A 26,658-nucleotide genomic window follows, 5' to 3' on the forward strand; every position below is an offset into this window, starting at 1 on the left:
CCAGCAAACTAAAATGGACTGGAATGGGTGAATTTACCTTAGATGACCATTATATCTACTTCTGTGGGCAGGAATCCCTTAGAAGAAATGGAGTAGCCATCACGGTCAACAACAGAGTTAGAAACGCAGTACTTGGATGCAGTCTCAAAAATGACAGAATGATCTCTGTTTCCAAGGCAAACCATTCAATATCATGGTGATCTAAGCCTATGCCCCAACCAGTAATGCTGGAGAAGCTGAAGTTGAACGGTTATATGAAAACCTACAAGACCTTTTAGAAGTAACACCCAAAAGAGATGTCCATTTCATTATAGGAGACTGGAATGCAAAAGTAGGAAGCGAAGAACCACCTGGAGTAACAGGCAAATTTGGCCTTGGAGTACAGAATGAAGCAGGGCAAAGGCTAATAAGAGTTTTGCCAAGAGAACTCACTGGTCATAGCAAACACCGTTTTCCAACAACACAAGAGAAGACTCTACACATGGACATCATCAGATGGTCAACACCAAAATCAGATTGATTATATTCTTTGCAGCCAAAGATGGAGAAGCTCTATACAGTCAGCAAAAACAAGACCAGGAGCTGACTGTGGCTCAGATCATGAACTCCTTATTGCCAAATTCAGACTTAAACTGAAGGTACTTTTATACTCCCTTAATAGCTTTATTTTCTTTAATGTCCCTTTAAATGTCTGCTCTAAGATGCATTACTTGAAAAGAGTTGGATCCTTTAGTTTCTGCTTTGAAGCTTTGCTGAATGAGATGAAAAGAAACCTAGGCATATGCTCTTTGAGCCTGGTCTCCATAGGATTTTTTGGGGTCTGTCTCCTCAGACAAGGGAAGCAACAGCAAAAACAAGTATGAGTACATCAAACTAAAAAGCTTCTGCCTAGGGAAGCAACCTAACTGCACAGCAGTAGATGAATAGATAAAGAAGATATGGTGTGTATACACACACACACACACACACACACACACACACACAGAATGGAATATCACTCAACCGTAAGAAGAATGAAATTTTGCCAATCCCAACAACATGATGGACCTAGAGAATAGTACGCTAATAAGTCAGAAAAAGGAATACTGTGTGATTTCACTTATTTTTATTTCTCTTGCTTTTGCATATCTTTTGTCTGTTTATCTATTTGGATCATGGTAGATGTTTACAGTAATGTGGATAATCCATAAAGATTATTATTAACCACTGATCATATTATTTGTCTATTTTTCTAATGTTAGGTTCTTTTTGCTTAGAGAAAAGTGCTGGTTGGACTCAGAACCTCTAGAATCCAGTTCTGCATCTTTCACTCAGTAGCTGTAATAATCTGTAATCTCTCTAACTGTTGATGTCTTCACCTATAAAGAGAGCATTGTTAAATAATATTTAAGAGCTCTTTCAATTCTAAGATTTTAAGAATAACAGTAATTTCAGAGTGGTTCTAATACTTAAGTTAGTCTAATGAATTTTTCTCTGAGACAGTGATAGGTGTATAGGTGTGATTCTATGCAATACAAAAACATAAGCTAATATGCTTTGCTTATGAAATATTTTTGAACGACTGGAATGTGTATCCACTCACTCAAATTTAAAAATCTGGTAATCTTTTTGGATTCATCTATGTCTATCAACCCTCATATATTTAAGATACCACCAAATCCTTGAAAATCTATTCTATATTATTCTCTCTTCTTGCCATCTCTAATCTAATCATGGTCCTTAGAATCCTGAGTAAACAACAGAACAATAATAATAATGGTAGAAGCTAACAATGACTGAGTGCTTACTGTTGGAACTATTTCAAGTGCTTTAAACATATTATCTTATATCAACTTCACAAGAGTTCTGGGTGATAAGTAGTAGAATTATCTCCTCATTTATACAGGAGAAAATTTATGAACCTGTAAGTGACAGAACCAATATTTAAAATAGGGTCTCTACTCTTCAGAAATAGTTGCAAGGTGTAACACCTCTGCTATATATCTTGGGACACTCGAAGATCAATCAGACTTTGAGCCTATCTTCAAAAAGAATTCAGGGTAGTGAAATATCTTCTTCAATTAAAAAAAAATCCAGCCCAGTGTAAAGAGTAAAGAGCCTCAAGAAGTAAACATTTAAAAGTCCAAGGGTGGTTCAGGTACGAAGTGGAGGGATCTGGGAATATAAGAGGGTTAAGCTAAGGGTTAAGTGACAACAGCCATGGATTTAGGAGAGTAGACAAATTCAAATAAACAGCAGGATAAAGGAAGAATGATAGGAAAACAGGGAATATGTAGGAGGAGAAACAGGAAGAAGAAATGTACTCCCCACACTTGGGTGGGACCATCTGTGTGAGACTGTCAGACTCACGAAAGGACTTGGGGCATTCCTCACCTTAACACTTAGGTTGTGGCTCCACGGTAACTTCCACAACCTTCTAAGATACTTCTAAGCAATTCTATTCCCATCCCAAATGAGAACTACTCAAGTTTTTATGTAGGAGAGAGAAGCTGGAATCCTGAGTATCAGCCATAGTTCTTACTTAATTCACTAGCCAAAGAAAAAGCATTGAAGGTTTTGAACAAAGGAATGATATGGCCCTAAATAAACTTTTGGATAATTACCCCTGGCTGCTATGTCTATTGGAGAAGGCAATGGCAAGCCACTCCAGTACTCTTGCCTGGAAAATCCCATGGGTGGAGAAGCCTGGTAGGCTGCAATCCATGGGGTCACCAAGAGTCGGACATGACTGAGCAACTTCACTATCACTTTTTACTTTCATGCATTGGAGAAGGAAATGGCAACCCACTCCAGTGTTCTTGCCTGGAGAATCCCAGGGATGGGGGAGACTGGTGGGCTGCCGTGTATGGGGTCACACAGAGTCGGACATGACTGAAGTGACTTAGCAGCAGCAGCTATGTCTATTGGACTGGTTTAAATTTAGATAGAAGGTAAAGTGAGGTAGGAGAATACTGATAGACAGTGCTAAGAGCCATGGGTGGAAATGAGGCACTCAGCAAGAGAAACTTTTATTTCATTATTTCACTGCCATAGACTTTTTCATCTACTCAGCACTTTTGTGGACCAAGAATTGTGCTGAGTGCTCTACTTTCTCATTTATCCTCACAAGCCTAAAAAGCCTCCCAAACTTTCTGTGACCTTAAAAAAGTTATGAAAAGCAAAGAACCTCTACTCTTAATCCCATTTTTTAGATAAGTACATTGAAGTGCAAAGAAGAAATAAGAAATGAGGACATGATTAATAAGTGGAAATGTCAGGATCAGGAATCCTGACTGTTAGACTAATGCAAATGAAGGACATACAATCTGGATTGCAATCTTGGCTTTGTCACTTATCAATTATATGATCCTGGGAAAATAACTTTAAAAAAACCCATGCTTCAGGTTTGTCCCTTTGAGAAACAGGAGTAGTAATAGATTTTGTATTTTATGGGCTTTAGAAAGAACTGAGATAATGCTCATATGGTACTTACCATACCTAGCTAACAATAAGTATACAATAAATGCCTGTTGCTGTGGTCATCATCATTATCATTTTGAGTCCTTAGGTATGAAGTCCTAGAATTCTTATACATTATCTGGTATCCTTCCTCGATCTGTGTTTTCTATGAAAAAATTCAATCAAAACTATAAGAACACTATTTCTGGAAATATTCTTTAACTTACAGAATGACTAGGAGAGCTTTCAATCCATTTTATTAGTGTTAAAAAATAGAAACTAAAGTCACATTATGCTAAGAAACTGACTCAGAAGCAAAACAAAACATCCACCACAAAACAATTCCTGCTCAGAAATAGAAGACTACATAGGAGACCGCTTACAGAGCTGTTTTAGGTCAGTCAAATTATTCCTATGACAAATAAATACATGTCACTGATTACTGAACCCAAAGCCTTGTTTTTGTTTGTTCTTTTGTGTCTTAATTCTTAGTGATATCAGTAACTTTCTAACTTAGCTATTTAAGAATTAAATGAGATAATGAATATAGTAACACAGGATAGTATCTGCCACATGGTAAGCAGTTAATGCCTATTATCTATCTACTGTCATCATCAGTATCACTACTGGGAACATCTGATTCTTGAGAATTTTAAGATAAATATTCATTTTAAATGTCTTCTCAATTATATGATTTCTGCTAAAACTGTATCACAAATAAAGTACTAACAAAAGTCAATCAGCTAATAAAATATCTATATTTATTTGATGTTTATTATATTTTATATAGAAAGTTAACTTGTAGATTTCTATAGACCTAATTCATTCAGTTTATTGCACAAGTCTTATGTATATCTCTAGCAATAATAAGTTTTATAACTAAAGACACATTTCATTTAAAAAATATTTCTTTGTTTCAGTCCAGTCGCTCAGTCGTGTCCGACTCTTTTCGACCCCATGAATCGCGGCACGCCAGGCTTCCCTGTCCATCACCAACTCCCAGAGTTTACTCAAACTCATGGCCATCGAGTCAGTGATGCCATCCAGCCATCTTATCCTCTGTCATCCCCTTCTCCTCCTGCCCCAATCCCTCCCAGCATCAGAGTCTTTTCCAATGAGTCAACTCTTCACATGAGGTGGCCAAAGTATTGGAGTTTCAGCTTTAGCCATCAGTTTAAATGGTTTCATTTCCAGAGAGCAGTATACAGGGGAATTCACCATGAGAGTGTCAGAGTGTCAGCATAATTTATAATCAGTTTGTAATCCAGGAGTATTTTTTACAACTTTAAGAAGATAAAATTGATACATAACATTGTGTAAGTTCAAGCTGTACAACGTCATGATTTAATATATATTAAATATATATACACTGTGAAACAACTATCATCAGTAAGAGTAGTTACCATATTCTTCCTCTCACATATTAACAATTTCTGTGTGTGTAGTTGAGGACATTTAAAATTTACTCTCTTGGTAACTTTCAAGTATACAATGTTAACTACAGCATATCAGATCTCCAGAACTTGTTCACCTATGACTAGAAGTTTCAACCCTTGGACCACCAGCACCCATCCCCCTCTACTCCTTTCTAAAAGAACATCATTGCTTTTGAAGCTTGAAAAATGGTTATTCGAAGATTATGAAACATAACAAATTAAGCATACACTTTGGACTGTTGCTTTTTTACTTTTAAGACATCATGATATTTTACATAGATTTTATAGTGAAACAGCCTATAAGAAGCTGCAGTACTGTAGTTAAGAATCAGAAGGCTTGGGTTGCAACTTAAAATGTACAGCAAGTTAGTCAGTTAACTTGAGACAAATAAAGGTTCATTTCCACTATTTTTCATTTTCAAATGGTGGACATTGTTTACTTTCAAAATACCTTTAGATTATGGAACTACCAAAAGCAGTGCAGATAGAAGAAATAAGATTTTTAAAAGTATACTCCAAAATAACAAAACATATTTGTTTCTATAAAAATGGCATATGGCTTTTCATTAAGCTTCTGGGAAATATAATTTTTAAAGAAGCAAAAACAAAGCTTAGTGTCTGGACAGTATTTCTCAAAGCATGGGCTATGGACTCCTTAAGTTCCAGAGACCCTATCAGTGAGACAGGTACCTAACAGTGTGACCTTAAAGTCAACACTAACATTGCAATAAAGCTAAGACATAATTTGTCTTTTTCACTATGTTGACAATTGACTGATAGTGTAAAAGTAATGGGGGTACTTTAGCAGGAATACAACTACAGTGCTCCACCATACAGTTACAGAGTAAAAAATGAAACAAGAAACACTTCCACTTAAGAATGTTCTGGATGAAACAGCAAAAATTATCCATTTTATTAAATCTTGACCAGTAAATAGGTATCTGTTTAATATGCAGTATGATGAAATGGGAATTGTCCACCAAGCACCTGTGCTACATACAAAAGAATGCTAGCTGTCTTGAGGGAAAGCAGATACACAGCTGAATTGCATGTTTTACTAGCTGATTTCTCCATAGAATTTTTTTTCTCCACAAAATTTTTTTATTTGAAAGAGTGATTGACAGAGCTATGGTTATTAAGAACTGGGCATTTCACAAATATTTTCTCTAAAGTAAACTGTTCCTTAAAGGAAACAACTGAAAGAATTAATTGCCAATAAGGAAATTTAAACTTTCAAGAAAAATTAGCAGTTTGAAAAACCTGTATTTGCTATCATGAACTGGTAGCTTCCCAACATTTAGACTTTTCTAATGAGATCAGTAGTAACACTTAAAAATATGCATTTTAGGGCTCAAGTTATTCTAAATGGCATCACCAACTCAGGGGACATGAGTTTGAGCAAACTCCAACAGACAGTGAAGGACAGGGAAGCCCGGCGTGCTCCAAGTCCATGGGGTGGCAAAGAGTTGGACACAACTGAGCGACTGAACAGCATGCATACAGTTCATGCACATGGGCTCCTACAGTGCTTCTAGAAACTGTCCCAGGGACTACCCAGTGAGCTCTGTCTTGAGGGATACCATGAGAATCACTATGTAATCTACTGGACTGACTTATGATGGGTTAGAAGATCATGCCAGAGATATGCCAGGCATCAGATCTTTTATCTGGCTCAGAGTCAGATCTGGCTTAAAGCTCAACATTCAGAAAACGAAGATCATGGCATCTGGTCCCATCACTTCATGGCAAATAGATGGGGAAACGATGGAAACAGTGAGAGACTTCATTTTTGGGGGCTCCAAAATCACTGCAGATGGTGACTGCAGCCATGAAATTAAAAGACATTTGCTCCTTGGAAGAAAAGCTATGACTCACCTAGACAGTATATTAAAAACAAGAGACAGTACTTTGCCAACAAAGGTCCATTTAGTCAAGGCTATAGTTTTTCCAGTGGTTATGTATGGATGTGAGGGTTGGACTGCGAAGAAAGCTGAGTGCCGAAGAATTGATGCTTTTGAACTGTGGTGCTGGAGAAGACTCTTGAGAGTCCCTTGGACTGCAAGGAGATCCAACCAGTCCATCCTAAAGGATATCAGTCCTGGGTGTTCATTGGAAGGACTGATGCTGAGGGTGAAACTCCAATACTCTGGCCACCTCATGCGAAGAGTTGACTCATTGGAAAAGACCCTGATGCTGGGAGGAATTAGGGGCAGGAGGAGAAGGGGACGGCAGAGGATAAGATGGCTGGATGGCATCACCGACTTGATGCACATGAGTTTGGGTGAACTCTGGGAGTTGGCGATGGACAGGGAGGCCTGGCATGCTGCGATTCATGGGGTCACAAAGAGTCAGACACGACTGAGTGACTGAACTGAACTGAACTGAACATTACAGGAGCAATAGAAAACTAATACAGTGGTAATGTCATTTCTCATCCACAACTGGTTGAGAGACATTTAGCATAAAGTTAATAGAAAGTTTCAGCTTCAAGTACTTTTGCCTGTATAAGATATTAAACCTAATTTTATATTTGTAATTTGTTCTTTCTAAAAAGGGCCAAATTCAGATCCCCAGAAACCTATATCCTCCCCTTGAAGAATGGTAAAGACAATATTAGAGGAACGTCCCCATTAGAAATATATTCAAATTAAACAGGTTCACAATATATTCTAAGATTATTTGGGGAAAAGGCAAACTAGAGTTCATATGAATATGTGTTCCAAGAGAAGAGAGAAGCTATGTGGGAAAAAAAAATGAAAAAGATGGCAAGTTAACCAGAAAACAGCTTAGGAAAACTAAATGAATGACTGAAAAAACTACTAAATTATTGCAAGAAAAATCATCACAGCAGAAGTGATGTTTTGAAGTGATTATATACAGAATCAGAGTTACCTATATGTTGACAAAAAGAGTTCAGACTATTTCTTTCCAAATGGCTGAAATTCCAAAAGAACAGAAAAAGACATTTCTGGGTCACTTTTAGATAGAAATTAGTCATATCATAGAGAAACTGAGACTTGCAATCAACTACTACTAAGTGAAGAAAAAAACTAGCAACTGTCTTGCTCTTGTGAGTGTTGCTTTAACTATCTGTTTCAACTCATCTCAATTAACAGGCATTTATTTCTCACAGAGCAGTATGGGTTACCACTGGAGGTCAGCCTTGGGCTTTTCCCCAGGTCAACAAAGACATCAATGAAAGACAAGAAAGGGAGGTGAAGGTCAATTGCATAGTCTAAACCTCTCATTCTGCAGATGGAGATACTAAAGTTCTAAGAGAATAAAGAAATGCCAGCTTATAAGGGATTAACTACAGTTGCAATCTGTACTATTTAATTGATTTTTCCAAATGTTCAGTGGGTGAATAGACAATCTCCAGTACAAAGAATTCCCAAATGATTTCTGTGGATATACCCTCATCAACATTAGACAAATCCAAATTAAAGGACATTCTACTCCTGACTACTGCTCCTCAAGACAGGTCATCAAAAACAAGTAAAATATGAGAAACTGTCATAGTCTAAGGAGTCTTTGGAGACATAACTAAATGTACTGTGGTATCCTTGATGGATGCCAGGAACAGAAATAAGACATTAGTAAAATCTTCTTAGTGAAAAATAAGGAAATCTGAGTAAAGAATAGACTTTAGTTAATAATTACGTTTAAATACTGGTTCATAAGCTGTGACAAATGTCCATAATAGGGACATTTTTTGTTGAAAATAGAGAAATTTAGTGCAGGGTATACAGAAACTATATTTGCAACTGTTTTGTACATCTAAAACTATTTTAAAATATAAAAATTATTTTTAAAGATCTATACATTCCAAAAATCAGTAAAACTTTTAAGCAATTTATTAGTATCTGATTTTTTCTGTTTTGGCTGCCAGGAAATTAAGAGCGCAATCCGAGGTTCAATCCTTGTGGCTCAAATTTATGTTGTGTTTTTGTTTCTCTGGTCTTACTTTAAGAAATCTTCATATTTCACTATTATTTGTACGCATTTTTAAAGATCCCGATTTACATTTACTAGGTAAAAAATTAAAGTTTCGAAAGAATACGTAGCTTCTGGGCCCCCATCTCAAATTTCTGAACCCTGCACCATTCCTTAGATGTCCTTTCATTATGCCTGTTCAGTCTCTCAGTTGAATCTGACTCTTTGCGACCCCACAGACTGTAGCCCACCAGGCTCCTGTGAGGACTTCCCAGGCAAGAATAGTGGAGTGGGTTGCCATTTCCTTCTCCAGGGGATCTTCCCAATCCAGGGATCGAATATATGTCTCCTGCTTGGCAGGCAAATTCTTTACCACTGAGCCACCAGGGAAGCCCCAGTGGATGTCCTTACACTCTATTTCATGGAGTAAAATACCAAATGAGCACCTCCTCAACTCCCAAATCCGTATTATTAAACTTTTAAATCTTCTTACATATGTGACCATCCATTCTATCTTTCCTTCTGCTACATTAGAAGAGGTGTCAACTCCTCTACCTTTTTCTCATGAGATGTTATTTTCTTGTTATTTTAGGAATGTTACACTATTGATTTTCCCTTCTCATCACAACATATTTCAACCTTTCTTCCAACTGAATCTTTCTCACTGACATTTAAACATACTTGTCTTTTCCATACTTAAAAATAGAACCAAAAAGCACAAATAAGAGCCCTCTCTTGAACTTCTAAAATGACAATACTTCAACATTTTTATTTGGGGGCATATATGAAATAGTGAGCTGAGTATTTGAGAGTTCAAGTAGGTGCAAAGTACAGGGAGATTCCAAACTGTGGTCTTTGAATTCAAGTAGAGCTGACACCTATAAGCAAACATGTAGCAGGAGAGTCACTGCCTTTTGTCATACAATTTAGAAGAGCTGGGGAAAAAACGATCTAGAGCCCTATCTTTCCTCTAAAACATGTGCTGACACAAACCAGCCCATTTATCATGGTTTTATTTTCAAAGAATAATACTGAATTAGCGAGAACCTATTTTCCTAGGACTTTCCTCCTTCTATACGTCCTTTCAAGCAAATGCAGCTAGCCCAATAGTGGCCTTCCTCCTCTTCCCTAAATCAGTGCTTCAGTTTTGGATTCTCATCATCTGGAGCTGCCACTGGTCTCCCAGCCAATCCACCTCCCAGTATACTCTGATGAAGTCATGCTCTTGTTTTAGATCCTTTAGGGGCTTACTATTATAATACAATAAAAGGTGAATTTTATATAAGAACAAATAAGGCCTGTATAAACAAGTTTTTGCTTAATCTCCCTGTTGAAACACTCATATTCATACCAGTTAGGTCACTGAATTAACAGCACTTTTAACCACTATGTTCTCAAGCGGGGGTAGGGGGAATAGTTTGGTTCTGATACTGATTAGTTATACAATCTGGTGCAAATCATAGGGCTTTCTTGACATTCAGTTTCCATACCAATATAGTTTAAGAAAGAGCCCCAAACTCACAGGGTTACTGAAGGACTAAAGGAGTTAAACTACCTATAACGGTTAGACTACTTAGCACATGGTGAGCACCCAGTGTTAGCTGGTGTTACAGACACTGGGCAGCCACTTCAGTACTTCAGTAATAGACACTCTGTCACTAATAGGGATCACTGTTGCTAGTGGATTTTTGTGTCTTCCAAAGCTGTGTTACTAAGCGGTCAAATGTTCTTAAGTCAGGTTTACTGGCATGTAATTTGCTGGTAATAAAAGTCACTTTTTAAAATATAACAGTTAATGGTCTTTGATGAGTGTCTACAGTTGTGTAACGACTGCCACAATCAAGAAACAGAATACTTCAGTCTTCCCAGTGCACTTTTGTGTCTTCCAATGGTGCATTACTGAATGGGACAATTTTTATAAAGAAAGGTATAAAGGCACCTATGGCACATTTGCTGAAGTCCAGGAATCTTAAAAAAGGGTAAAAGGAAGATTATTTGATTTAGGTCTTGGTGTTTATTTTATGTATCTCTATACTCTGTGAGAGGGTTTTTAGTCATTTTCTATAGAAAACCTTTGATGAAAAGCCAAAGGTCTAGAAATAAGCAATTTTAAAATGTATGAAATCTTAGATGAGAATTATATACATTCCCATGGCTCTGATGTTAATTTTTTTTTAAGTGACTCTTCCATGTAAAAGTAACTGAAAGTCCAAAAGTGTGCCTGTTAGAAAAGTACAGACTGTCAGATATGAAACTAAGCAAATCACTGACTCTCAGTTATTTTGAATAGCTAGCTCTTTTTATCATATTTTGACTCAGAAGAGATAATAATTAGCTATAACCTATTTTCCTAGAGCTTTCTTTCACCTTACAGATGAATACCATGAGGAATAAGGTATTAAAAGACAGTGTTGGAAATTCACGAGACATATGTAAGAAAGAGAGATTTCAAGATCACAGAGAAGGCATATAACTTAGCACAGACAGGAAGAAATATAAACATAGAACAGACAAGGAGGCCTAGGTAGAAGCACAGATGAGAGGGAAAAGAAGTCTTTAGACAGAGCTGTAGCTAAGGGACCTGCATCTTATCTGACCAGTTTGATTATAACTTCTTTTTAACTGTAATTTTATCATGCTTCTTGGACAGCTGGATACACCGCTTTATGGGGTTCTTAATTCCTTAAATAGGTATGGAGGAGTCAAATACAACAAATAAGAGGAAATCTTCTTGGCAAACAGTAACCTTATTTTGGTAGAAATATCCATTATTTTAGAAATCTGAAGAAATATAGACTAAGTACTGTTTATTTTATGATCATTAAAGTTAACTTTTTGGGTAAATAATATTTTCCTTTAAAAAAATTTTTTTTAGAGCTGTCAGAGTATAAGAAAAGGTACCAAAGCAGGCATGGAACAGGTTACTAAGTAAGTCATTGCTGGAGACTGAAAAGAAAGAAGAGCTAAGGAAGCGCCTAAAACCAAGTGGTTAAGTGGAGGAGGAAGAGGAGGAAGGCGACAAGGCAAAGGAAGAAATGCTCAATTAGTCTTAGAAGCTGTCTACACTCCTCGCCAGGATCTGCAGTGTGTGGATCAAAGAACCTCCACCTTCAGATCCCCAGTGATGTGGTTCTATTCTTTACCCCTAAAAATATGGTTTTTATTTTGCTACAAAAGTTATTTACTCTAAAACACTGATTTGAAAATGAGCATGTGTTACTCCTTACATACACTCCCTCTGTAAGTAGGCTTAATAAGATGATTACTTGCTATTCAGGAATAACGGAGTAATTACTGCAGCCATATGAACACAACCTAGGGCAATCTTAGCCCTCTCACCCTTCTATTTAGCCCATTTTAAAAGTGTGTCCTGTTTAAAAAAATTTTTAATTATATATCTATATATAAGAATTGTAGCTTCTGGAAACAATAGGTGATATTATATGCTACAGCAATTTCAAATCCTAACTGAAATAAACTGATACAGTAATAGAATATAGTATATTCTGTTATGTTAGAATAAAAGAAAATATAAATGTAACTATAACATTTGTGTTTGAAGATCACATACCTCCTATCAGTGTGTGAGTACAGTTTATAGGTTCAGTCTAAAATGGATCTGAGCTTCAAAGCACACCTGTTCAGAGTTACTCTCTAGCTTAGCTATTTTCAATTACTCTCTACTGCCTAAATTACTTAAAACATTACAGTCTAGTATTGAAAGCTTTCAATATATACCCAGCCTGTCTCCATCAAACATACAGTTAATCATCAATTTCTTCTAGTTTTTTTGATATTTATGTGTCATGTTCTGTGCTAAGTCCCTTCAATCGTCTCCAACTATGTGACCCCATGGACTGTAGCCTGCCAGGCTCCTCTGTTCATGTGATTCTCCAGGCAAGAATACTGGAGTGAATTGCCATGCCCTCCTCCAGGGGATCTTCCTAACCCAGGGATCGAACCCGCGTCTTTTTCATCTCCTGCGCTGACAGGCGGGTTCTTTACTACTAGCACCACCTGAGAAGTCCTGTATGCGGCATACATCTTATCTTTGCTATTTCTATGAACAGAAATAGGACTTCCTGTGAATTAAGGAATTCATTTACTAATTATACTACAAGCATTTATTCAGCATCAAATTCTATTCTGTGCTCAGTACTTTCCCTCAGTACTTTCTCAGTATCTCCACCTCAGAACACTGCAATATTGTCTGCATCAGTGAGTAGTGGGTTTGGCCTTATGTAACAGACAGCCAAATAGTAGTGGCTTAATAGTTTATGTTTACTTTAACATAAAACAAAGTCTAGGGCTGGTTGCAGTGGCTCCATGATGTCACTTACATTTTAGGATTACACTACCCACTACCACACTGTGCTAACCTCAGTGTGTAGCTTTTGTCCCAATGTTTGTCACCACATGGTAATAAGTAGCATGTCACTTATAAAAAGAATGTGGAGACTTTCCTAGAAATAAGTAGAATACTTCTCTCCTGTAACTCATTGACTAGAACTGTGTCAAGGGAGTCAGATGGTGTCAAAGATTTTCTCTTTCACTCAGTTTTGTTCATTTCTGTAAGTTCAACACCTCTTTTCTGACACAGGTTTTCTTCATGTGACAGTAGAGAAGAAGAGTGGGACAGTGGTCAAAGAAAGCTCCAATATGACAACATCTGAACTTAATGATCCCTAGCAGAGAGGACTTATTCTTCCCAGTGTCTTCATATGCAACACTGCACTTGCTGGAGTAAACTGCCCATATGTGGACCAATAACTGGGTCAGGGAGATTGATATGATAACTAATCAGGCAGGAGATTGATATGATAACTAATCAGGCCTTTGTCTCCTGTCTAGCCTGAAATGGGAATTCCTATCAAAACCACATAAAGTATTACTAGGAGAATGTTGTTTAGCCAAAGGAAGGGGAGTTCTATTACCAGAAGAGAGTTAGAAATGCTGAGTAAAGACAGCCCTTGTCCCCTATAAAAGCACTGAATGATCTGCAAAATTATACGGTGTAGAACTTTTCAGGATATGTTTAAAGTATTGAGGAGAGCAAAGGTTGCTTTCTGAGGACTATGCTAACTTTGAATATCAGGTGACCCTGAAGTCTCTGTGGCTTAGGCTGTCAGTTGTACCCCAATATTTATTATCTTCTTTCATGATAAAATGCTTTTTAGCAGGGCATATGGTCTTGTGTTAGAAAGACTACATTTCCAGCCTCTCTTGCAGCCAGGTGTGACCACATGACTAATTTTGGGCAAATGGTAGGTAATGAATGCAACTAGTTATGTGCATGGATGAGTCTGTACGTATGTATACATGCATGTATATATGTATGTTTATATATACAGTCATATATTACTAGTTATATAGGTGTCAATATATATTGATCTAGTTCCAATTATTCTTCACCTCTGAATATATGAGCACTAGAACATGAAATCAGAAACTTAACCTCTTTTCTTTAATGCTGTTACCCTAGTACCCATAACAGCATTTGACACAAAGGAAGGGTTCAATATTTACTGAGTACACAAGGCAGGTCACTCTTCTCTATTTAAACCCAACTTCTCTATGAAGCCAGATCTCTGACTACCTAGTTTTTTCCTTATTCTGAGTAGTTATTACAGCACTAGTTTTAAATAGAGCTTATTTGACACTTTTTGTTTACTGTTCTGAGTTCTTAGTTATAAATTTATGCTTTATTTTACATGAATATTATAAAATCCTAGAGGGCAGGGGCCACGGTATGTTTATTTTTCATACCTCTATCTGTTTGTAGCCAGTATGTCTGGTATAGAGTAATCCCTCAATGAATACTGCTGAAAAAGACTAGGATGATAGTTCAATAGTGCTTGGCACATTCACTGGTCTTCTGGGCAGGAAATCTATATGGGATAAATATCAGAATGGCTGGAAAATTAAATTTTTTCTTGCTTTTTTGATGTTTACAATCTACCTTTTAGTAACTACAGCGTGTTTCTTTCTAAGAATAAGCTTATTTATCAGGAGAAAACTACACTATTTTTAACACTGACAAGGTCTAACTTATTGAAACAGGTGTGATTGCTCAGTGGACCTAAGAAGTCCTTCCCTTGGAGAGAATAGGTAGTAATATACTTAGTACATTCCCAGGTCTACAGTTGAAGAAATTCAAGTTATTTCTTCCCAGGCCCTCATGTCCATTTAAGGCTCTGCCTGAATCCATATTTTACTGGGGCTTGGGTTTATTGCCTGGTTACAAGTGGTTCATCCAGATGCCTCTGAAGGGAAACAAATGCTCAGCATAGTAATGCTAATAGAAAGACACCACAAGCATGTTATCCAAAACCCCTATGTCCTTTTCTAATGAGAAAAGTTACAGAAATACGTGAACTCTGAAATGGCCTCTCCCATTCATGTCCACCTCAAGACAGGAAGCACTGAGACAGACCCAGAACATCAACATCCTCTCCCAAACCAGCCTTAGTTCCTGCGTTCAAACCCTACCTCCAATCACCTGTGTTCTTAAGGTACATTTGCCTTTGTTTTGCTCATCTTGACTAAAGGTCTACTCCAGAAAACACCTGCTACTACATCACCGCTCAAAGTCGATTCTCCTCTTCTTTATTTCTAAGTTCCAAGTTCTAATGACCTCCAGCAATCCTTAGGTTAGTCAAGTATGTCTTGTAAGAATTTTACACTGTTGACTAAAAATTTCAGAATTTCCATTCCTAAAATGAATCAACTCCAAAGCAGATGATCTCCAACCTAAAATAATAATAATAATAATACCAAAAAACAACCTATGTCACCACTCCTAGGGTATATACTCAATCACTGCTCAAAAAAGTCCAACCTATTACATCCTACTTTATGGCAAACTGTAAAAACACCCAAATAAACTATATTAGGCATGTGTAACACAGATGGTGATTGCAGGCATGAAATTAAAAGACACTTACTCCTTGGAAGGAAGGTTATGACCAACCTAGATAGCATATTCAAAAGCAGAGACATTACTTTGCCAACAAGGGTCCATCTAGTCAACGCTATGGTTTTTCCAGTAGTCATGTATGGATGTGAGAGTTGGACTGTGAAGAAAGCTGAGTGCTGAAGAATTGATGCTTTTGAACTGTGGTGTTGGAGAAGACTCTTGAGAGTCTCTTGGACTGCAAGAGATCCAAGAAGTCCATTCTAAAGGAGATCAGTCCTGGGTGTTCTTTGGAAGGAATGATGCTAAAGCTGAAACTCCAGTACTTTGGCCACCTCATGTGAAGAGTTGACTCATTGGAAAAAACCCTGATGCTGGGAGGGATTGGGGGCAGGAGGAAAAGGGGATGAAAGAGGATAAGATGGCTGGTTGGCATCACCGACTCAATGGACGTGAGTTTGAGTGAACTCTGGGAGTTGGTGATGGATAGGGAGGGCTGGTGTGCCGCAGTTCATGGGGTTGTAAAGAGTTGGACATGACTGAGTGACTGAACTGAACTGAATAAGTCATATTACAATATTTTTCTATACCATCATTATTTCTATAGAGGACTGAAAATATCTAATATTTTAGAATGGTGGGATAAAGATACTGGTGATTTTATTAATTTATATTCACAGAAAAAATATTACTTACTTGATTACCTATAATCTCCCAACATTCTACTATTACCTTAAAATATCACAACCTTTTCTCATCTGAATCAGTTGTGTCAAGTATGCAGCAAGTTGAGAGGACTACTGGTCCAGGAAGAAGGTAGAAGTAAAACTTTAGGAAAAATGGTTTTAAAGGAAAAGTAGAGGTGACATTATAAGTCACAAAGTGTAAAAAATTAAATTATATACCAGGTATTAGGTGTTGGTGAGAGTTGGGATTGGGGTAGAGAGAGAGAAGACATAGAGATTTAGCAACAATAAAAAACCTGAGCAAATAAAAAGAATGTGGCAGTGATTAACTTTAGGGAAAATAGAAGAATATAGGAGAGAAATATAATCATATTATAGTCTTTATGAACAAAACAATTCATAATGACTTTAAAAACATAATATAAAAATATTGGAAAATGCAGGAGTGAAAGAGAAGTGTAAAAGAGACAGAATCTTCACCTACAGTAAAATAAAATAAATAGGTAATACTAAAATAAGTAAATTAAGAGATGTTGTGGTGGTGGTTTAGTCGCTAAGTTGTGTCCAACTCTTGTGACCCCATGGACTGTAGCCCACCAGGCTCCTCTGTCCATGGGATTTTCCAGGCAAGAATACTGGAGTGGATTGCTATTTCATTCTCCAGGGGATCTTCCGAACTCAGGAATAGAACCCAGGTCTCCTGCATTGCAGGCAGATTCTTTACCGACTGAGCTGAGGGAAGCCCAAGAGATGTTAGTCTATTCATTGTATTCAGAAAGATGGAAATAAATACCAGAAGGAAAAGCTTAGAGAGTTAAGAAAGGCTAAGGGGATGCTAACGTACTGACACTATCATGATATATTTAGTTTAGCCACATTTTGTTGTTAAAATTCATGCACTACTTTGAGAAAAAATTAGCATTTCATTAAAAAATTAACCATTTCAAGTAAACAGACTAGTTTTAGTATCTTATCTATACTGTTTATAATTCTATAGACTTCAGATTATTCAGCTTTCATCTCAGTTTAAATCATGTAATACTTGAAATTCTGTACAAATTATCTTTTTTATAGTGTATTTTTTTGTGAGTGTGTGTGTGTGACTGCAACTGGAATAAAATGTTTAAAAAGTATTCTCCAGGCCAGAATACTGGAGTTGGTAGCCTTTCCCTTCTCCAGGGGATCTTTCCAACCCAGGGATCAAACCCAGGTCTCCTGTATTGCAGGCAGATTCTTTACCAGCTGAGCCACTAGGGAAGCCCAAGAATACTGGAATGGGTAGCCTATCCCTTCTCCAGAGGATTTTCACCACCCAGGAATCGACTGAGGTCTCCTGCATTGCAGGCAGATTCTTTAACTGCTGAGCCAGCAAGGAAGCCCTTAAAAAAAGTAGATTTTTTTGTTTTATTTTTTATCAACTCCTTATAATGTCCTGAATACCAACAGCTTTAGGAATACTTAAGATGATGTTTAGTTTCCTTTTATTATCATATAAAAATGGTCTGCATTACTAGCCTATAAACAGACCTGCACAAATTCAAGTTAACTCTTTGTTTAGTCATTTTCTCCTTCAAAAGTTTCCTGACATTGGTACAAGGAGTTAAAGTAGCTCCCTTGTTAATTCTTCTTTCATAAATGTTATGATTATATTACTAATAACCACTTTTATACAATTGGACCTTTATGGGACCTAGACTACCTTATAAAACGGTAAAGAATCTTCTAAAGAGTAAACCAATTTTGCCCTGCTAAACATTAGAAAAGAAACCATGGATGAGTCGTAGAGCTCTGTTTTTGGAGAAAAATTAGAACTGTACATTTAGATTTGATTATGAAGTTATCTTGGAGGTGAACTTCCAACCTCATGTGACTGACAGTGAACTAAGATATAAGAAACCAGATAACATTCCTATTGTACTAGTGCTATAGAGCCAGATGTTATCATAGAGACACGAACTGTGGAATGACATGTACTTTGTAATATGGAATTAATTGTGGCTTTTTGAATAATGGCTTCCCTGATAGTTCAATTAGTAAAGAAGCAGCCTGAAATGCAGGAGACCCTGGTTTGATTCCTGGGTTGGGAAGATCTGCTGGAGAAAGCATAGGCTACCCACTCCAGTATTCTTGGGCTTCCCTTGTGGCTCAGCTGGTAAAGAATCCACCTGTGGAAGACCTGGGTTCGATCCCTGGGTTGGGAAGATCCCCTGGAGAAGGAAAAGGCTGTTTAGTCCATGGGGTCACAAAAAGTTGGACACAGCTGAGTGACTTTCACTTTTGATTACTACATGTTTATTTTTCTTGCATATTTTCTCAGCCTGTCATATATGCATAGAAAAATAAGAAAAGGTTAATTTACAATGAACAAACTGCATATTCTGGGAACTAGAAATCATGGAAGTCATAACATTTGAAGGAAACACTGAATATGAAAGTGTACAAATACATAGTGTTTGATCACTAGGCAGTATGTACACTTTTAGAGCAAAAATACTGGATTGTAATCAGCTGGTCATTTTATTACCTGAAAGGCTTCTCTTTTAGCTATATAATTAAAAGTTTTATTATATGTTAGTTGTCTATATAAGTAAACATAATATTAAATCTTGGTTCTAGCAATAATCCTTAGATTGGTTCAGTTTTCCTTTCGATTTTCAAAGACCTATCCATCTTTCTTCCTCTTTGTTTATACTGTAGATATGTTTCCTCTAGTAACAAAATCACCTTTTCATGCTCCTGAATAGTTTTTAAAACTAATGTTTCAAATGAAACCTTATAAAACATTGTTTGAAAATATTAACACCATTAAACGTAAGCAGGGAAAATGAAATAATATTTAGAGCATAAATCAATGAAATTGAAAACTGGAAATCCAAAAAAGAAAGTGAATAAAACCAAGAGTTAATTCTTTAAAAAGATCAGTAACATTGACAACCTTCTAAGCCAGGCTAACCACAACACCAAAAACTAGAGAACAAACAAAAAACCCAAAGAGAGGAATCAAATTACGAACATCAGAAATGCATAACTACATAACGACAGCTCCTACATCAACTGAAAGAATAATAAAGAAATACTATGTCCAGCCCATACCATTTGAAGAAAACAAACCAACTCCTTGAAAGACAGACTCTAACAAAACTCATATAAGAAGCAACAGAGGATCTGATTAGGCCTACAAGAATTAAAGAAGTTGAATCAATAATTAATCAACTTCACAAACAGAAAGCTTCAGGGGTCTAGATGGGTCACTGGTGAATTCTATCAGACATTTAAGGAAGAAATTATACCAATTCTTTACAGTATCTTTATGTACCAGATATGAGTTGTGTTACTCATTTATGAATAGAAAAATATTCTAGTTCATGGAAGATCTTTTTTTTAATACTGAAATTTCACAGACATACCTTACTGAGGCGGTGGAAAGGAATAAACTGTCTTTCCTCATTGGAGTTTGTACTTCTTCTTTTTCCAATTGTGGTAGAACACACATAAAATAAATTTTACCATAATCATTTTGCAGTGTACTGCTTATACTGTATTTCAGTATACTGTCTGTACTTTTAATATCATCTCCAAGAAGGAATCAACGGCCAAAGACATATTTTTAAAACAGCAAAACCAATCCTAGCTTGTTTATGGAACTGTGAGAAAAGACTTGACATTCAGGAAAGAGTTGTTAGTAGTCTAACTCTGAGTGGGCCTTATTTACTAACATCAGATCCTACCAATAGATATTAGAAATAGGTAGGTAAATAGTTAGCAACCAATTGCTAAATTCTATAAATTCCTAAAACACATCAGAAATCCATGAGTTAGGTTTCACATGACAGATTCTGTTATGACGGGTTCATAAAATTGGCACAAATAATGTAACAGTTTGTTTCCAACCTAAGCTGCTTCAAATTTCATGGGGAAAATTTGTTGCTCTGCTTACTTTCATATCATATATTTATATTCTTATGGATGGTCTAAAATATATTGGGGGAAAAAGTCAATATTTTGAAGAATATATAGCTTTATAGTCCTTTTAAAAGATACTGAGCAAACAAATCAGGGGGGTTAAAGATGATGCAGTTAAGAGAATCTTTATGAAAGTTAACAGTTTCTATCATTTTTAAATAATTTTTTAAAAAGGTGACTGGGACTAAGGTAACAGTTATAGCACAGCAACTGTGGTAGAATGAATAAAGTACTGACTTGAAAGATTTAAATACTCTGATTCACCATTTTTTAGTGATGTGTGTATGCTGTCAGGCAGGTCCCGTACTGTCTCTGAGCCCCAATGTCTTAATCTGTAAGATGGTGATAATGCTCACATCTGGCTCACAGAGTGGTTGTTAATAACATGCTTGAAGACACACAAGTTAACTTACATGAAAATACCTGGCACACTTGCTTAGTATCAAGAGGCTCTCAGGGAACACCTCCTCCTTCCCTTCCTTCTTAATAAACAACACTTAGACTTCTGCATCTAACTCATGACAAAAATATAAGCAATGTCATTTTCATAGATAAACAGGTCCTTCATTACAGATTTTATAAAATAATTAATTACTGTAAGTACAGATGTGATTATAGCAGTAGGGAAACAAAAAGCAAAGAAACAGTATCTTGAGAAGCATCTAACAAGCAGCTTTCTTTCTTTCATGTTGACATACTTTGTGGTTACAATGCAGGCTTCCAATGAACACTGGATCAAAATTAAAATTCTAGGCAGGCATTCAAGTTTTTTGATTATGTCCATTCTTCACTGAGCATGGGAAACAAATGCTTTAGAAGCTGTTTTTTGAAGCTATTCCCATTGTACTCTTACAAAGTTCATTTCCAAAAGGGGCCCCGTCCCTGTAATGGATCTGAGTAAGGGAAAGCTATACCAGGTTTTGTGCACTGTACTTTAAAAACTGCAGCAGGGCAATAAAATCATGCTTTTAACAGTGACTTTTCTGGGCCTGGGCCACAGCAATTCTGTAAAAGTGCATGATGAATTATGGGAAAAAAGACCAAGCAAATTTCAAAAATAAAGAATACCAATCCCAAATGATTTATATACATATTTTGAATAAACTTAAATATAGAATAATTAGCAGAAAACATTTAATTATTGTTTTTCTATTATCAATGCAAAGTTGGCACAAATGCAGTAAGCCTAATCAAAATCAGGTAAGAGTTACCTCTGTGGCTTTGTTTGATGGTTCCAGTCCAGTCATATTTGCTACTATTAACTGATGTAAGAGCTGAACTTGAGCCACACTTAGGAAGAAGTCCAGGTTTGTGGTTATATTCACTTCCAAGGAATGGCCACACACTAAAATCTCCTGAAGGAAAAAGAAGTTGAATATAGATAAAGAAGCATGATAGCATTATATGATAATTTATCATTTCTACTTATTTGAGCTTTATGAATGTTGATGAATTCTCCTGGGACTCAAGTTTATATGTTAATGAGAAGAGCAGATATGGTGAGCACAGTTACTTGACACAGTTTAGTGGATTAAATTAATAAACATTTATGAGGGCCTGTTGTGCAGCAGGCCATGTGCTAGTTATAAGGAAACCCACTATAATAAGAATTTTTCACCATTTCATATGCATTGGCTTTTCACACCTCAAACTACTATCATTATTTCATATGTAGGCAGTGATGTATCTAATTCTTTAGCATAATCTTGTTCATCCTCTCAAACAGACAGATATTTAGCATTTCATAAGAACCATGCAGCATATTAGAGTGCTAGGAACATCAGAGAGAGTGAGATTAGTCTTGAAGGGCAATCTGCCTTTGAGAAGATTACAATCTAGGTGGGCAGACAGGCAATTATAGGCACCAATTACAGTCACAGGTGGTATGGTCTGAGTATTCTCCAAAGGATCCATTCCAAATGATTCATAACAAAATGGAGTGCTGAAGCCAAAGACAGCTAGACTAATTAATTTCACTTCTTTAAACTGCTAAAATCTTGGCAGTATTAGGTAGATGTCTACTACTTAATTGATGCTGTTCTGCGTAACAGAGTCACTTGAACATCCACTGTTGGAAAACCATTCAGCAAAAGAAAACCGAAATGAAAAACAATTCAGAAGTTTCACTTAATAAGCAGAAGCCCTGCCTCTTGTCATGAAGTGCATGTGGACAATGTTCAAATGCTTGGAAATGTCCAACAAACCTTCTCTTTATTAGTGTCATCCAAGAGAACGGATTTAAGGAGACTTATGATGGGTCCAAATACAAACTACACAGCTTAGAGCAGCTTTTAATAAAGCCATAAAGAACAGCATGTCGGAAATGATCCCCCCCTTTTTTTAGTTAAATAAACGTTCTCTCCAAAAGTTTCCAGATTTTATTCATTATAGTTAGAATTCTTATTTTATTCCTTAAGTAATGATGAAAGCAATACACTTGTGTATTTTAAACAAATTGTGTTACTAAGTAACTGAAAGATATTAGTAGACTTACTTAATTTTTATACAATTTTTGTGGATATAAAGATATCCTGTCTAACCTAACTTGCCCTAGCAGGCTCAGTCATGTCCGACTCTTTGCGACCCTATGGACTTTGGTGCCTGCTAGACTCCTACTCCATGGGATTTTTCCATCAAGAATACTGGAGTGGGTTATATTCCCTTCTCCAGGAGATCTTCCAGACCCAGGGATCGAACCAGCATCTCTTGTGTCTCCTGCATTGCAGGAGGATTCTCTAACTCTGAGCCACTGGCTTCCCTTATCAGGGTTATTACAAAGATCAAATAAGATAACACAAAATACTGTTCTTTAAAAACTCAGAGAAGGATGTAAACTTTTGTCACCTTAAAATAATAATACATTTAATTTGTACATAATATTTCCAAAGTTTGCATAACAACTGCTTATAACTCTAGAATGATCAAAAATTTATAAAGTTTTCAGCACAACATAAATTATGTTACAAATTAACATAACATAAAAACATAACATTAAACATAAAGAATCCCATTATTATTATATTTCTATTTTAGGCATAGAGGCAAAATACAGCATAGTGATTAGACTTCAAACCTGGATCCATTAGTAACTGGTTAGTAATGTTGGTCAAATTACTTAATTTCTTTTGATCTCAGTTTCCTCATCTATAAAATATGTATACTCATAATATCTAACTAATGGATGCTGAGAGGAGTAAATCAGGTAATTTGTGTAGAGCTCTCCTTGTAAGGTAATCCATGTGAGAATGCTAAGTAATCTGTCAGTATTATTGCTACTTTTATTAGAAAGAGGTTGTGCAGATCAAGAGTATATGGTCAGGAACCAGACCAGTTGGGTGCATACCAATGTTCTGCTTCTAACTACTTGTGAAAATTTAGACAGGTTAACTCTCCATGCTTTAGTTTCCTCATCTACAAAATGACGACAGTAAGAGATGCTAACAGGATTACTATGACAGCTCAATGAGTTATTACATGAAAAAAGAAAATAAAAGTTAAAGCTGCTCAGTCATGTCCAGACTCTTGCGACACTTGGACTGCAGGCCTCCAGGCTCCTCTATCCATGGAATTCTCCAGGCAGGAATCCTGGAGTGGGTAGCCACTTCCTCCTCCAGGGGATCTTCCTGACTCAGGGATAGGACTCTGGTCTCCTGCATTGTAGGCAGACTCTTTACCGTCTGAGCCAACAGGGAAGCCCAAATATTACATGAAAGCAATACATAAACAGTACTATAAAATGAAAGTCGTTCAGTCGTGTCTGACTCTTTTTGATCCCATGGACTGTACAGTCCATGGAATTCTCTAGGCCAGGATACTGGAGTGGGTAGCCTTTCCCATCTCCAGAGGATCTTCCCAACCCAGGGAATGAACCCATTCCTGCATTGCAGGCGAATTCTTTACCAGCTGAGCCATAAGAGAAGTCCAAGAATACTGGCATGGGTAGCCTATCCCTTCTCCAGGGAATCTTCCTGATCCAGGAATCTAACTGGGGACTCCTGCATTGCAGATGGATTTTTTTTACCAACTGAGTTATCAGGGAAGCCCTAAACAGTACAAAATGTGCTCAATAATTATTAGACACAATAATAACATTAATAATAAGCTAATTTGATATACTGTGCACGGAAATTATGAAAACTCCAAGCACACAAAGAAAAGCTGCTCCATTATTCAGACTAAAATAAAACCTAAATTAAGTTCTAACCTCAGTGTGCATATTTTCTGGAGAAATTATTTTGGTGAAAATGATGGCAGGTGCTCCAGTTATTCGAACAGAAAAATCTGTTAAAATGGGAGTCAAAATTGCTCTTCTTTCTTGATGCCGCCGTATGCTAAAAGATAAAGTAAAAAATAATTAGCCATTTTTAATGATAATTTTCATTAAATTTGTACAAGTCTCTGTACTACAAACATGTATGACAAAATTTCATTATTTTGAGTGTGTCTATTTGTGTGTTTTATAGTCTTAGTTTTGTAAAGTCAATTTCTAACTTCAGAGTCATAAAAGGAAAAAAAAACTAATCAAAAAATTCAGATGTAATTAATTAATTTCACATTAGTACTCTCTTGTGCATGTGCATGCTAAGTCGCTTCAGGTGTGTCCAGCTCTTTGCAACCCTGTGGACTGCAGCCTGCCAGGCTCTCTGTCCATGGGATTATGCAAACAAGAATACTGGAGTGGGCTGCCATGCCCTCCTCCAGATCTTCCCGACACAGGGACAGCACCTGTGTCTCTTATGTCTCCTGCACTGGCAGTCAGGAAAGCTAGTAGTAGTCTAGGACCTTTCAATAAATTGCTTTTTCTATTTTTAATTCCTTTGGTTTCTACAAAAAGTTTAGTACTCTTTTGTTAAAAAAAATCTTACTCTTTTGTGATCATTTTTAATTTCCTAGTTTTAATATTTCTGACATTCTATTTGACAGCTGCCTCCTTTTCAATTTCTTTAGTTTCACAAGCATGTTCATTTAATCTCTGACTTCTCTTTTCTTTTTTAAACTCTAAGAACCATCTGAGTTCATAGATTATAACTTTCTGTGTGTGTGTGTGTGTGTGTGTGTGTGTGTGTGTGTGTGCGCGCGCTCAGATGTGTCCAACTCTTTGCAACCCTATAGACTGCAGCTCACCAGGCTACTCTGTCCATGGAATTTTCCAGGCAAGAACACTGGAGTCGGGTGCCATTTCCTACTCTAGAGGATCTTCCTGACTCAGGGATCGAACACATCTTCTGTGTCTCCTGCACTGGCAGGCAGATTCTTTCTCATTGCACCACCTGGGAAGCCCTATGAATGCCTTTACAGTTTGTGAAATGCCTTTCGGGACTTTGATACTGAATTCTTCCTCACAGCAACCCTGTATGTGAAGTAAGGACCACTATTAGCTCCACATCACCTATTAGAACAAAGGTTCCACAATTATAGGGCTGCAGGGCAAGTTGATACCAGAGCAGCATTTGACCTCTATCTTAATTTTTCTTTACACATTCTTATCTTTTGAACAGTTATCTAGCACACTATTTCTATACTACACTCAAAATTGCTAATTGCTAGTAGTTTTAAATATTATTATGAAATCAAAACTTGTACTAGTACAGATTTTCAAGTTTATTGAAGTTTTTCAAGTTATTTATTCATATTCTTAGTTATCATTTTATGAGATAACACAGTTCCATGTTTTACTAGCAAGTCATACCTCAAAAGTTACTGGAACCATTAATGTTATATTCCTTATAAATATGTCCCTATTAGTCTCTGCTGCTGCTGCTGCCACTAAGGTGCTTCAGTCACGTCTGACTCTGTGCGAGCCCATAGACGGCAGCCCACCAGGCTCCGCCATCCCTGGGATTCTCCAGGCAAGAACACTGGAGTGGGTTGCCATTTCCTTCTTCAATGCATGAAAGTGAAAAGTGAAAGTGAAGTTGCTCATTTGTGTCAGACTTCTAGTGAGCAACCCCATGGACTGCAGCCTACCAGGCTCCTCCATCCATGGGATTTTCCAGGCAAGAGTATTGGAGTGGGGTGCCACTGCCTTCTCTGCTATTAGTCTCTATTATTATAAAAATAATCAAGGTGAGATCAGAGAATTGGCATAAGTTATCTCATGAAAAAGCACAGATAAAACTCAAGTCTGTTACATCTTTTTCTACCAGAGTAGTCTAGAGAGTACTTGCATCTTTTATTGAACTGGGCAACGGGCAGAGCTTCATATGCTCTTTGCCAAAAAAACAATCAGATCATCTGGTTCTGTGACACATAAGTACTGAATTTCAAGAAAGTCAATTTTAAAGAATTA

The 26,658-nt window shown here is 36.8% G+C and overlaps 1 protein-coding gene across 2 annotated transcripts in view; it reads right to left on the reverse strand.

Annotated features, from left to right (window-relative positions):
• VPS13B (vacuolar protein sorting 13 homolog B) overlaps nucleotides 1–26,658 on the reverse strand; it is a 779,806-nt gene that overhangs the window by 265,031 nt on the left and 488,117 nt on the right. For both annotated transcript variants that reach the window (XM_068984062.1, XM_068984063.1), the window contains exons 31-32: nucleotides 24,574–24,700; nucleotides 21,581–21,724 (exon numbers count right to left, since the gene is read on the reverse strand). In XM_068984062.1, coding sequence (XP_068840163.1) covers nucleotides 21,581–21,724; nucleotides 24,574–24,700 — 271 coding nt within the window. The remainder of the gene's footprint in view (nucleotides 1–21,580; nucleotides 21,725–24,573; nucleotides 24,701–26,658) is intronic.

The sequence above is a fragment of the Capricornis sumatraensis genome, chromosome 11 (genome assembly GCF_032405125.1).
Source record: "Capricornis sumatraensis isolate serow.1 chromosome 11, serow.2, whole genome shotgun sequence".
Taxonomy (NCBI): domain Eukaryota; kingdom Metazoa; phylum Chordata; class Mammalia; order Artiodactyla; family Bovidae; genus Capricornis; species Capricornis sumatraensis.